The 14,883-nt window shown below is 41.8% G+C and overlaps 1 protein-coding gene across 2 annotated transcripts; it reads right to left on the bottom strand.

The window, feature by feature from the left end:
- Positions 1–3,388: 3,388 nt before the first annotated feature.
- Positions 3,389–13,868, bottom strand: RCN2 (reticulocalbin 2). 2 transcript variants are annotated; one of them, XM_079318432.1, is made up of 7 exons: positions 13,660–13,868; positions 13,441–13,546; positions 10,574–10,770; positions 8,062–8,163; positions 7,253–7,349; positions 5,440–5,582; positions 3,389–4,191 (listed from the first exon to the last, which is right to left on the bottom strand). In XM_079318432.1, exons 1-7 carry the CDS (start codon positions 13,759–13,761, stop codon positions 4,039–4,041), a joined length of 900 nt encoding a protein of 299 aa, XP_079174558.1. In that variant the 5' UTR covers positions 13,762–13,868; the 3' UTR covers positions 3,389–4,038. The 2 variants fall into 2 exon arrangements, with proteins under 2 accessions (XP_079174558.1, XP_079174557.1); XM_079318431.1 differs by having other exon boundaries at positions 8,062–8,175; positions 13,660–13,818.
- Positions 13,869–14,883: the final 1,015 nt, after the last annotated feature.

Genomic DNA, 14,883 nt, shown 5'->3' with positions numbered 1-14,883 from the left:
ATTTGGGTCCCTGCTTCCAGGTTCTAGTGGTGCTGGGTTATGTCCATAGGTTGCTGTGCCATGCAGGGGTAGCCAGGCTTTGCAGGCCTTGAGAAGAGGGACACAATTCCCTATTCCCCTCTGCTCTAAGCAGGAACAGCCTCCAGCTCACAGATGCTCTGTCTCAGGATTGGGTGACTATCTTGATGCGGGTGGCTAGAGTTCTATGAAGGGTGGAAAGGCTGAGCCTGTGGGGCTGAGGCAGGGAGCACAATCATTGAAGTTCACCAGCCTGTGAATGCTGTGATGCCATCTGCTGAAACCCCCTGAGCATCCTGCAATCCCCCCTGCAAGTGATGTCAGTACCTTCGAGCCAAGAAGCAGCATTTCAGTGGGCAAGGAAGGAGCTGAGACTTGTCAGGATGCTCTGGACACCTGCAGGGCCTTTCAGCTGCCCTTTCTCCCTCTTTTAAAGGGGATTTTAGCCTGACCTAACAGGCTCACTCAGAAACTCAGCAGTGTCAACAAGGAGCTTTAAGTGGAACTCTTTCCTGGCAGCCACTGCATCTCCTTCCACAACTGGTCTTCGAGGTTAAAAATCAGGTGTTCTGTTTGATAAGGCCAAGAACAACTTCCTGAGACTTTTTTCCCCCCAGTAATTAAATTATTTAGCAGCAGAATGTACCATTTGAATCCATTCTGTAGTAAAAAATGAGGATAAGTCTGATTTAAAAAAAAAAAATAAAAGCCCTCAAAATTTTTCATTCTTTAGAATGGAAGTTTCATTTAATTTTTAACTATATACTACTTTGAGCAAAGCTGATCATCAGATGCTTGGGTGACAGGTTTGGATTTGACAGTAGGCAAAATATGTAAACAGCATCTATAAACATTCTTGTGTTCATCTAGGATGCCAAGCAAGACATTCTTCAGAGTAAATGTTTCTGATTTTGGGGAGTCTGATCGAGCAGACAGTAAACCTTTTATTCTACATAGCAAGAGGATGAGAGAGTCTGTGAAAAGAGTTAAGGCAGAATATAAAGAAATGCTGATCAGATAATCTCAGAGCTGGTTGTAGTTTTCAGAAGTCCTCAGGTATGTTGTGGTCCCTTGGAATGGTGTTTGGGAAATGCCAATGGAGACAGGAAGGCACTGGTGCAGTCCTACCCAGCCTCCAGAACTGCTTCCAAACAACTGCTGCAGTGCAGCCACGTCCAAACTCCAAGAGCCCAGCCCCTGGTGTATACCTGAGCCCCAGAGCCTGGGGACAGCAGCAGCAAGGAAACACTGCCAGAGGAGATCCATGGCTAAAACAGACACAACTCAGATGCTGAGCTGTGCCCAATGTTCTAATCCCACACCAACAGATCTCTGAATTTCCATGCAGGAAATGTCAGGGGCTTGCAAACTGTCCCCAGTCATAGCCATTAAAAATGTTGAAATCACCTTTTCTGTGAGGAGCCAGTCTCTGTTCCCATGGAAACAGAAGCTGCAGCCTCTGAACACCTGGCTTGGATTGTTCCAGCTGCTGTGGCTGTGGCTGGAGGCGGCTCCAGCACAGCCCAGACCCCACACCAGGGCTCTGCTCAGCTCTGGAACTCAACTCCCTCTGCTCCTCTAAGAGGGAACTGCTGCAACAGCCTTCCAAAAGCACTCTCACAGCATTCTGCTTCAGTAAAACCCAGATTTAATATAAAGATTAATTGCACAGGCTCTGTTCTTACCCCTTATCTAACATTTCATAGCAGCTTCTCACAGAGGACATCACTGAAAGGTGGACCCTGTTCTGCTGTTTTACCCAAGATCATCAGCCTTTGCTATAATCACAAAGAACAGGAATGGATTTCCTCTAGAATTAATACTGTGATACTTTGTATATAATAAAATTGTTTGTATCATAGAAATATGGGGTCTTTTTGTGCTCGCTATGTGTCTAAACTATCCTTACCTCTGCAAATGTTCCAAAGGCAAAAAAAGGAAAAAAGGAACTGTGGAAAAGTGCAAAGTCATTGGGGCCTTGAATAGCACACAGGATCGGGTTGTTTTTAGGAGAAAAGTACAAGTACAGGAGAAAAGTACAAGTACTTTGGGAAAGAGAAAATGAAATTATTTGGTTTTTATACCCCTCTTCTTGCCATAAATTCAGGTACCTGCTGAAAGATGTTTTTAATTTCTCTGACACCTCTTGAATGCTTTATCAATACACTGGCTTTCTCCAGGTCTTAATTCAATACTCATTTGCAAGTACTTCACATCCACTGGCCAAGGAGGTTTCTGTATCTCAAAAGCACCCTTGGATCTTTGTCCCAAACATATCATCTGCAGCAGGTCTGCCCCTGGACCAAATGCCCCTTCTCCAGCAGTGGTGACTTGTTTAGCATGATGAGAGGCAACACTTCAGCTTCCTTCAGCATATTTTAGCCAATACTCTGCATATGTGCTCATGTGGAAACATCACCACTCAGTTTACAATTTTTCTGTTTTTTTTTTTTTTTTTTGTTTTAACATTCCCAGGCACACTGGATTTATTAGACTTTTTTTTTTTTTTTTTTTAAACATCAGATCTCATCACCACTATGGCAAAAGCTGTAGCCGTTCCCAAGGAACTGACATAAAAATAATATGGTTAGAAAAAAATCCAACCACTAAAATTGAAGAAGTTTTGAATTTCTATTACTATGATACCTAAGAATGTAGTGTACGTGGTTTTGCTCTGAATCAAAATTTTTAACCTTCTGCTGGTGACACATCAGCACCTACCCTGAAAGGAAATCCATTTGCTCTGAGCATAATTAAGAGGTGGTATCCTGGGAAAAGACCAAGGCAGAACTAGCTGCTCTTACTCAATAGAGCTGGGAGGAAGGAAAACATTAGTCAAGAAGAACATTTTGAGAGCATTACAAGAGTTATTTATGTAGGAATTAAAAAACCCTAACACACTCCACACAAGCTGTTCTGTGAGGCTTTGTCTTTGTCTGGAATACTCAACTCATTTCTTTTCAGGAGACAGAAGTGATTATTTGGACTTTCCTACACTGAACCTGTCGTGCCATTAACCCTCCAGACTATTTCAAATAATCACAAAATGGGACTCACTTGTGGAGCTTTCAGCTGAGGTTAACTTTTAGAGGTTATTACTACAAATATTATTTATGTAATGCCTTGATGATTTAGCCTTCCATACACCAAAAATCAAAAAATAAACACAATTGCTTTTGCAAACTTGTCCAGAAAATGTTAAATGCACACCTTGCTCTTTTTGAATCTTCTTTATCAGCCAGATAAGGTGACACATCTCTGGTTGATAAAGCCAAGAATGTTGCCACTGGACATTATGCACATTGCTCACATCTCCAGGAGCTGCTAGGGTGACCCGAGGTGAGAAATAAATGTACAAAACACAGAAAGATAGAACATTGTAAGTTTTAATCCAACAAATGAAAAGGGTCTCGACACAGTAAAATACCACTGTATTGCTAATGCTCTACAACTGTACATTAAAAAAATTTCTTGTCTATAGATGTAAAAATAGCAAGTTTTATGATAGAGTAAAACAGAGTATAGAAACCATTCAAAATCAAGTAGAAACCTCTTCAACAACTGAGGCATTTATGTAAGTATTTTTCCAAATGCATTAAACAAAACACAGTTAATACTAACTCTAAACATCCCCCCACCTTCCCCACACTCTGCACTAACTTAATTGATTAGAAAAATAGTAGTCTCACTTACTATATTTTGCATTCTTTCAGAACCATCTAGATTCTCTATTTTCTTCCAGTACAGCAGAACAATTCTTCACAATACAGTACTACCCTGAAGTAACTTATTTCCCAACACTACAGAATTTTGATAGCAAGTATTTCAGATTAATTTTGAAGGCTCAAAGAGGCCCAGGAAATTTGCAGGAGGGCAATTAAATTTTGAATGCAAATTATTTACACAAACATTAGTGTACTGCAATTACAGCATAAAACTTGCAATGCAGCTGATGAGTGCTTTTAACAAAAGCTCCAAATGAAAGAAAGGGAAGAAAAAAAAGATTACTAAATAAATAATCTAAAGTTCTTCATGGTAGAAACGTTCATCATGAAGCTGCCTACCATAATCTGTTGCTTCACTGTTAAGAAACAAATCCTGGTTCTTAAGAATTTCTGCTTCAGAAAGTTTTTTATCATCATTCAAATCCATCTCTTCAATGAGGTGCAGAGCCTGTAAAAGAAACAGACCACCACATGCATCAAGTTAAAACAACACTGATTTTTGCTTCTTTATCTATTACAAAAAGAGGGAAGTTTAGCAGTAAAATGAAGAACCAATTGCAGAATATTTTACTTGCAGCTTATTCACCATTATTTCATAGCTCAGAGCTAAAGGGTGCTCTACTGCACCTCTTATTTCTGAGAAATAGGAGTCCTGATATTACATGGGCTTTGTTTTAATTTGCTGAACATCTCCAAATACAGTGATTTAGAGAATCCTTCTGTTCCTGCTTTTCCTGATTGGTTTGGCTCAATGTAACTGAGCCAAAAATAACAGGGACTAACGTCAGCCAAGGGCATTTTAAAAGCACTCAGCATGGCAAAAGCTGATAGATTAATATAACAAACATCTTGGCCAACACATGTCAATTCCTGAAAATGGAAGAGATAGTAAATTTTCTGGTTTTTATGGTTTTTAGCCACTATCACAGTTCCTCAAGTAATTCTGAAATGGAAGTGTGATATTCTGACTTCAAACAGCAGTTTATGACTTAAATCAATGCTACCTTCTCTTTAGGACAGGTGACTTTGCTAAGCCTTTATATTACCCAAAGGGAAATCTAGCACATTAGGGAAAAAATAAAACCTTTAGAAGAAAGGCATAAGTCTTCTCTGCCTCAGCCAGGGACTGGAAACTGCCACAAAAAATAAGCTAAAATGAGAATCCACTTAAAAGCTATTATGCTGTTCTACCCCTGATTAAACCATTTTAATTAGCATCATCAAAGTTTGCTTTACACAATCTTGAATCACAGAGTATTTCCATTTTCTTGTACTTAAAACAAGTTTTTAGTTCTATAAATTATGATGATTTATCCAGTTAGAATTACAATCAATTTCTCATTTCAAAATTACGCAGCTTCTTTTGGTAGTGCATCTCATTAGATTTACCTACAACTAAAAACTTTACTTATTAAAATTCTGTACTCTTGGGTCAAAGCAGATAAGTTATTTAAACATGCACAAAAGCACTTAGTTAATTTACAAACATTTACACAATTAATAGGAACTTCACATTTGCCTAATGCAGTTAAAGGACCTGCATTTCTTGTCAAAGTGAAAAGTGAAAAATATATGCTACTGATATTCTTTTTCAATAACTGAGACATGATAATTCTGAATGCTTCTCTCATTTTGCTGTGACCCTTCAAAATTCTCCTGCAGTAACTAAAACCTAACCAGCAGTCAAACCACGAACCTCCTCTTGTGCAATGCCCTGGTTGTTGGGTACTATCCAAGACAGCAGCTCTTGGGGGTTGAGTTTTCCATCGTGATCCTTGTCATAGTCATTCACAAACCGGTCCTTCTCAACCAGGATCCATTCTGGATCTTCCCTTGCAGCTAGTAAGACACAATTGTCAAATTTAAAGCCATCTTCACTTCAAAGCATAGGTCTTCATCTTTTCTCCTAGGCAAATTCACTTATTCTCATAATACATCACCTGAAAGTGATGGCACTAAACAAAAACAAACCTTAATGGGCAGAGGAAAGTAGGGAAAGCAATTTCATTTACTGTCAGAATTTATTTGCACACCTGTACGATACTTACCCAATGTACAGGTACTGCATCCTGCAGCAATCTTAGACTTGTCCTTAACTCTTCAAGGAATTGAGAAGTAATTCATCAAAATTATAAATACTGCAGACAAGCATGAACTGGCTTTCTAACCCTCATGAAAGTCAGAAGTAGCAGATATCACAAGGAGGTAAGCAACAGTTTAAAAATAATTACAATTTTATTATTAAAGAAGAAGTGATGTCTTTCCTTCTTTTCTAACACTTGGTTTTGCAAGATTTTCCCTTTATGTCACAATTCAGCATTCACTATTGCCCCAAACCATGAGGTAATTATGAAATCAGAGCCCCCATGCAGCCTATTAGCCATTTTAAAGAGTGCTGCAGGAACAGTGTCTGCAGGAGAGGAAAGCTGAAGCACTTTGTACAATCACAGCTGATTCTCAAGCCTTGCTAACAAGTTGTAATGACAGAGCTGTTATCTTCTCTATTACTGCAACAATGTCACTCCTTTCCAACAACTTTTTACAGACTGGCTTGGAAAAGCTTTCTTTCATGTTAAAGCAGGAAAAAGATAAAGAACCCTATAGTTGCATCAGAGATCTGTTGTTTTTACTGTCTCTGACAAACAAAGATGGTTATAAAACATGAGATTCCAGGTGGCTGATTAGAGGGAAGAAAAACAGATTATTCCCCTGGTTCTCCATATCCTCATGTGGCTTACACAATTCTCCCCAGCTAGGATGCCATTCAGAATTAGCACTCCTTTGGGCCAGGCAGACTTTCCACAAAACTGAAGTTACTGGGCATTCTGGAATGGCAAAAATTATTGGCCCCAGCTTTTAGCAAATCAAATACAGTGCATAAAATTCAATTAGAAATATCAGTAAGCACCAGGTAAGTGCCCTTCTTGTCAAAGAAGGAACAGATCAAGTTTAAACAAGGACAAGATTGGAAAAAACCAAATCCAAGCAAAGTAAAGAGTGAAGGCAGCAATCAGGCTTCAGATACCTGGAATAGGGAAGCGACTCCTCACACCTGCCCTCCATCCGTCTCCCAAAACACTTAGATCTGCCCTTCCAAAGCAAGGCTGGCAGCTGCCTGCTCAGGCTGAGCAAGGCCAGGGCAGTTTACTCCCACATTCCTGCTAGCTGGATCTGCAGATGTGCTCAGCTGGCAGATAGGGCTGCACCTTGTTCCAGCTGCATCCTTTGTGGTCACGAATTCACTTCAGTCTTTCAGAAAACAAGAAGCAACTTGCAAAGAAACTGTGGGATGGGCTACAAACAAACCACCGCCAAATACACGAGGCAGACTGAAATAAGGAGCCTACTATGCCCAGTTCCAGAAAACAGAATTATTCCAAGACAGAAAATCTTACTCAGAATCTGTAGGTGTAAGTGTGAAAAGCTGAAAATAAAGGTGCGTTCAATTCTCCCCATTCCAAAAGCTTTTGTTAGTTCCCTCTTTAATGCCCCTTCCCTTTTTTCCTTACTTGGGTCTCTTCTGTAATCACCAAGGAATTCTTCCAGGCTAACAAATCCATCACCATCTTTATCATGTTCTTCTAAAGCCTCCTGAATGACAAAGTCCTTTTGTATACATACAAAGAGCAAAATTAGCAACTCATGATCAAGAGAAACAGCACTGAATCATTTTAGAGCAATGACGTATTCCTTAAATGAAAGACTCCCTCATTTCAAATCTCTTTTTGTGTTTTATGCAGACTAGTGCAGTAATTGCTTCCTGTGCAATGAAACAGATCTGTCCTTAAGAGTTTAGAATGTCAGATTTCATGAAAACCAAATCTGAAAGGTGTCCACAGAGCTGGACAACACAATTCAAAACTGCAAAAGCAGCTGAGAAACATGAATATGTACAAAGCTCTATCGTCTCATTTCACTTTTCTCATCTGGTAGATTCACTAACTGGCATTTCTGCAACTTAACTGAATTGCTAGGAAAACCGGTTGGTCCACCAGAGAGCCAAAACCAAAAGCTATAATCTCACTGATGGATTTGCAGCCTAAAAGAGCTGAGAGGTGGCTAAATCAGTCCAGTCCCCAAAGCTGGAGATATTTATGTAATCCTAGTCCTTGAAACAGATTTCAAAAATAAGCACTGAACTCCTGCTCCAGCTCCTGCCCCCCAGCACTGGATGCACAAGACATTACCTGAGTTTTGATTTGGGCTGCCCAAGCCACATCCATAACTGCTCCACCTCCTGTGGTACTGGGGCTAAGGGCACACACTGCAGAGATCTACACACACACTGGCTGATGAAGCTGCTCCCCCTCAATCTTACCGTCATGTACTCCACTTCTTCAGGATGTTCAAATGCAATGTATTCATCCACATTGAGAGCAGGAACATCATCTCTATTAGCTTTCTCAAAACGCTTTTTCTCCTTTAAATGAAGCTTAGAAAAGAGATTTAGTTAGAGTCCTTACTGGAAAGGAAAAACAACATAATAGTAGCTATCTGTAAGCTCATTAGAATATTACCTGTTTCGCATTACCTACTCATACGGATGTTAAATTTTCACTCAAAACAGCTCACTGAAAGCAATATGAACAACACTTTTAATTGAGGTGGTTTTATTCTAAGAATCACAAAAACCCTGTTTTTTTCAATTTAAGGAGCCGTTTAAAGCACACTGAGGAGAGGTAATGAAATGACCAAAAATTCTCATTTTCATGTGTGCATCCTCTTCTAAAAGTCACCAATTCCCTAAATAACAAAGTGGAGTACAATGGTTTTAATTAATGGCAGCCATTGCAAATTCCAAAATTTACATTTTAAGGACACTTAACTTTCTGGATCTACATCTACGGCTGTCCGTAGTTCAGAGAAGGTTTTGAAAGATCACGCATTTAAAATGTCTTTTCTGAAGCCACTTTAAGGCCAGATTCCTTTACTACAGGACTGCTGTCTATTACACGTGATCATTTAAACAGAAGTCACTTCTCTAACCTATTTTAAGTATATATATTAGCATGGCTTTAAAAGATAAATAATATCTGATATAAGCAGGCAAGTTCTTATTTCTGAATGTCTTGCACTTTGTATTTCTGTCTTCCGGATATGTAAAGATTTCCTATTTTTTTCTTGTTTTATTTTGTACAATCTCTTTGCACAAAATACAGACCCACACCATTGACAACCAACTTGTGGTCAAACTGCTCATGGTGTGAACTACAAAAAACTTGGAATCCCATCCTTAGGTGTGCTGTGCTATCAATGTGAGTGATCTGGGTATGGGAGCAGTCAGCAAATCAGAGATCATAAACACAAATAACCGTTTGAACTTGTAATTCTGATTTACATCTTACCTATCAGCACTTCTCTCAGTATCAGGTAAACTGATGAACACAGAGCATAACACCTAACAAATACAGTGTAAAATCTTAACTATTCTGCAGCATAGTTAAATGTCCTCTCAGAGAAAAGCTGACTTTAGCTGGGAGTTTAACTAGGAAGGCAATCCAGAAGGATTACAGAAAGTATTATACTGCAATGTAAGCTTGAACCATTCAGGGATAAAGTAAATTTTCCAGGTTTTTTGGGAAGTGATGAGCAAGGCCGCCACCTTCTGGCAAATTCCTGTAAATTCTGAACGTTATCTTACTCCTTCATCTTGATCAGAGCAGGACTATTAATTTGAAAATATAAAGAAAATGCTGAAGATGACTGACCTGTGCTGCTTGTACAATGCTGCTCATTTACAATCTACCTTGGAGAAGTCAGCAGGCAGGAAAACCCAGCAAGCAGTCAAGTCATAACATGACCAAGCAGCTCTATCCCAGCTCATACATCCACAGCTCTCTAAGTATCTATGATGGCAATGTCTCAAACATGGTATCAATATTTTGACTGGAAGTTTCTCTGGAAGTCTTGTGGTATTTAAAAGCTATGTAGTTATTCAGTCTTGTGACATTCCAAGCTTTACAGTTTGTTTCTTCACTGTGTAATCCTCCGTTCACTATATTAGTTTCACTTCTGCTAACATCCTGTATTATCTACCGCTACTTAACTAAAAGTAGAAAAAGTAATCATCACAGAAAAAATAAACCTCTGGTCAAAATAGTCTAAAAACACACTTAATCTCTTTGTAGGAAACATTTACATGTACTTAAAAATGTGGAACTTGAAAGGAAGCAAGCTTTGCTACGTGGTAGCTCTTGGTAAACCTTTTCTCCCTGTCTCTCTTGCCTCTTTCCCTACTTAAGCATCTGCTTTTCATAGCTGTGATTCACACACAACTTCTGTGTTTAAACATCCATTTTTAGCTGTGGGAGTTGCATTTCCATAGCTTAAAACTGTTTGAATTGCTATTGCAATTTCTCTGTGAGTCTCTAATGGACAGGCAATCCTGAGAGCCCACACTGAGTGCTCGAGCAGTAACTGAAAGAACAGCTGGAAGTGCAACCAAGGGATTACAGAGCTTCCTTCTGCTCCAGCCCCAGTGCTGCTGACACCCTGCTGAGGGCAGGACCCTGCTGGGCTGCAGACCTCACCCAGTGGATTGCAGCCTGGGTTTAGGGTGGTGGCTGGAGATCATGTTCTGCTGTAAGACTGTCAATAGACACAGACAGCAAAGTACACCCAGGAGGTACCATTTCACTGTGTCTTTATTTTGTCAGTAGCAGCTTTAATACTCCACTACTTTCCTTTAATTACTCCCCTATCTCAGAGAGCACAAAGTGTTAACATACACCAGCTGCTCTGCTTTCTCTACCCATCTTGTTCCAGCACAATAAACAAATATTGCTGCCTTTGGCCAGCAGCTCACAGGGGCTGCTGCTGAAACATTTTACCTGGCGAAATGATTCTTCTTCTTGATCCTCCAGGACAGCGTTCTCATCAAAATCAATTACACGATCATACATTTGCAAGTTGTATTCCTTCCAGGACACCAATCCATCACCATCTTTGTCATAGTCACTGAAGTGCTGCTTAGCTTCTTGTGTAACATAATGCTTAAAAGACTGCTGTATCCAGGAGCTCAGCTCATCTGTGAAAAACATTAAAAATGTAATAAAATAAAGAAAATCAGAATCATCTGCACCATAAAAACTGTGAAGATCCCACAGATCTATTCTGTCTGGAACATACTTTGCAATTCAGACAAAAGCATATAGGCAAGAGATCACTAAAAGCAAACGAGTCTCTTTGCTCCATGCTGTGGCTTTTTCCAAGATAACTGAATGAGGGAACAGATCACAGCTACAGACTTCAGGGGTGTTTTTAACGGTTATGTGACCTTGTCTTTCCAAATCTGAAGGAAATTAACACTATAGCACCATTTCTTTCTTCTCTAGAGCTTTATGAAACTGATGCTGAGTATGGTTTAGATGGACAACTCTACATGTAATCTGGTACCCCAAAAAAACATTTTTCCCATCACTCTGGGGCTTCTTTTGAAAAATCCACAAACTGAAATAAAACTTAATTTTATTACCATTGCCTTAACTACCCAAAATAAAATATTAACTGCTTATGTAGAGCTATTTTCCCTTTACTTGGGGCTGAAATCAAGCCTCACATAGTTTGGAAAGGTTTTTTTAGCTGCTTGTTTTTATAGAAATGTAACTAAAAGAAATAAAACTTAATATACCAATGAACTGACAGAAATACATTAAAATCACTTCATTTAGAGAAGATTGGGTGAACATATTCTCCCAGTATCTCTCAGTTATTTTCAGGTGCCTGGAAGGGAAAAACATCTTACTCTGCATTGCAAAACTTATACATCCTAATCAACTCAACCGAAATCCCACTCTGAAGAGTCATGATGACTAATAAAGAGTCCTACAGAAATCACTACTTTGACGCAGAAAAGTCTTACATGATTTTAAAAATACTAAAGTATCTTCTTGGCAGAGGCATCAATATAACTTTATTAGGTTTATTTAAATATCCTTGAAAAGCAGCAAGGGATTTTTAAAAATACATTTTGGGTACTGAATTTATATTAGCCAAGGGACCAGCTTGCTCACAGATTCTGTGAATTGATTGAACATGCAGAGGTGTGTGTGCCAGCAAGGCCTGTGCACAAACCAGCACTGCCTTACAAGAAATTGCAACATTTCTTAAAGGTGGGCACCATTTTATTTCCCAGCATTTAAGGTGTGAGGCACAGCCATGTGACCACATAATGCCCAGTGCCATGAATCAGAAATATTTAATACTCCAACATTAGAGAAGCAGCATTAATATATTTCATCTTCTCCTACCAACGGCCTCCAAATGAAGGTGCCACTAATAAGGAAAAAGTTCTCAAGAGTTTTACAATACCCTGAGGAATAACTGAGTTCAAAAAGCTTTAGTACAGTAAGTTTCTTAGTGTAAAAACACATTCCACTGTGAGTTCCACTGTGAGTGAAAGGAAGGCAAGTTTTCATTAGACTGAGAATCAGCTGCAATATATACACCATGAGGATGGAGTATAGGTGGAATTCCTATACTTTATGTGGACTTTTCCCCTTAAAGCCTTTATATTGCGAGCTGTCTGTGGTGCATGACAGGGATTAGCCATCCCACTGAAGCTACAGACTATCTCGCCTCTACACAGTTCATGCAGGAACACTGAAATCAGAGTGGAATTGATTAAATTCAGCATGAAAGGCAAAAATTGAAGAGCATTCCAAAGACAGTTGATCTTGTCTTTAAAACAGCATTTTGTCCTCTCACCTAGAAAGCCTCCAGCATGTTTAGTATAATTTTAATGTAATATTACTGTTCTGGCATTTGACCAAGGATTCTGCTTGCTTTGTCTGTGCACATGAGAGACTTTTCATCAAAATCACAGCAGAACAAAAAAAATGTTCATAAAGAGGTTTAAAATTAAGTTAACATTATCATAATGATGAGCTAAAAGAAAGGGCCTGAGTTTACCATGGAGTTCCTAAGTCTGACTGACAAAAACCTGTCTGGGAAGAGCCATTTGATACTGTATTATGATGAAACATTATCCCTCAATGTCACTTGGTGACACCAGGTACTGAAGCACATCTGTGTGGTATTATGGCTCTCTGATTTATACACAACAGGATTACAAACACGGAAAGCCACTTGATTCCAAGTAGCTTCAGACATGCACTGAGCAGGTACAAGTGCAAAGGAGGTACTTTCCACTTGATACTGCTCTTACACTGACTCTTGCTGGCCACACTCCTCACAGAATGGGTCAGGTTGGAAGTGACCACAGTGGGTCATCTGATCCAACCTCCTTGCTGAAGCAGGGTTATCCCAGAGCACATGGCACTTGAGTACCTCCACAACCTCTCTGGGCAATCTGTGCCAATGCGCAATCTCTGCGCTGGAAAGAAGTTCTTCCTCATACTGAGGTGGAATTTCCTGAGCATGAGTTTCTGTTCATTGCCTCCTGTCCAACCAGTCGGCAACACCGAGCAGAACCCGGCTCCATCCTCTTGGGACCCTTCCTTTAGGTGTTTATACACATCAGTGAGGTCCCCTCTCGGTGGTCTCTTCTCGAGTCAAACAGAAACGTTAGGCACCAAGATAACCTCTGTATGAGCCTGTCAAGTGTTTCTAACTCACTGTGCAAGGGATCGTGATGTTTTTCACGGGGATCCTCCCCAGCACAAGAGCCACGGGCTGTTTTACGGGTAGAGCGCCTTTTCCTCCCGGAGCAGCCCTGCCCGCCCGGCCCCCTCGTTACCCTCGCTGAGCAGCCCGTCCGCATCCGCATCGATCTTCTTCACGATGTTCCTCAGCCGCCGCTGCTGCTCCTCCGGGCTGAGCCGCGCGTACTCCTCTGCCTCCTCCTGCGGAACAGCAACGCGCCCCCGTCAGCGGCTCGGCTCGGCCCGGCCCGGGGAGCGCGCCCGCCCCGCAGCCCCGCCGGAGCGGCAGCCGGTCCCGCCCGGCCCCGGCCCACCTGCCCGCCGAGCAGCGCCTCTCGGTCATACTCGGCGCGGTGCTGCCCGCTCGCCGCTCCCAGCGCCAGCGCCAGGCCCAGCGCCAGCAGCAGCGGCCGCATCGCGCCGCCCGCCCAGAGCGACCCGCGGCGAGGGGCGGGGAGAGGCCCGGGGGCGGGCGGGGGGCGCGGCGGAGGGTCGGGCCCTCGGCGGGGGAGGGTCCGGCCCTCGGCGGGGGAGGGTCCGGCCCTCGGCGGGGGAGGGTCGGGCCCTCGGCGGGGGAGGGTCCGGCCCTCGGCGGGGGAGGGTCCGGCCCTCGGCGGGGGAGGGTCGGGCCCTCGGCGGGGGAGGGTCGGGCCCTCGGCGGGGGAGGGTCGGGCCCTCGGCGGCGGAGGGTCGGGCCCTCGGCGGGGGAGGGTCGGGCCCGCGGCCGCAGTCGCCCGGAGGTGTTGCTTGCGCGGTGTTTGCGATTTAGAAACGGGAATGGGCCTCTCTCGCCCGGGCCTTTTTGGTCTACCAGCGGAAGGCACCAAATACCGTCAGCATATACTGACAATTCTCAAATTTTTAAACATCAGTGAGGCCTGGCAGACTGAAGTGACTTATCACAGTATGATTGAGATCGAGGAACGTTTTACATGGCAGGAGTGACTCTTCGAGATGCTCTGCACAGGACGAAGAATTGGGCTGCTGGTCCTGATAGGTCCCCCTCCAACTCCGCATATTCTGTGATTCTGTGGTTACCAGAATTTTATGCAAGTATCAACAAACCCTGCAAGGGAAAGATAATAAGGTGTCCAAAAGGTTTATACCGAAAAGGAATAAGCATTAGTCTTGCTTAAGGGTGCAACTCACAAGTAATGCTTCTGAGACAAAGAGAAAGGGAAGCGAGGCTTTGTAAGAGTTATTAATAAGTTGGATCAATACAAGTTTTAATAACTGTTCAACACAGATAATAGAAAGCTGTAAAATAAATTTAACCTCATTGACCTCTCAGACAAAGTGAAAATACATTCAGTAAATGAGCAGGTGCATCCCCAGGAATATCATTCCTACCAGTTGTCACAAGAAATTGGGATTTCTGTGATCCCGACCCCACTGCGGTCAAATTAATCATTGTTACTTGGTTGAGATTTATGTAGGACCATTAGATCTGCTATTTCTCCTTTCAATACAAGGGTATTTTCAAAATTCCTCCTTTAACCAGAAGGAAGTGAGGTTAACCTACCTGTGTTTGCACAAAC

This window comes from Erithacus rubecula, assembly GCF_903797595.1.
Source record: "Erithacus rubecula genome assembly, chromosome: 14".
NCBI classification, from domain to species: Eukaryota; Metazoa; Chordata; class Aves; order Passeriformes; family Muscicapidae; genus Erithacus; species Erithacus rubecula.
The sequence above is the reverse complement of the archived record's forward strand: the minus strand, read 5'-3'. Positions and strand labels throughout refer to the sequence as shown.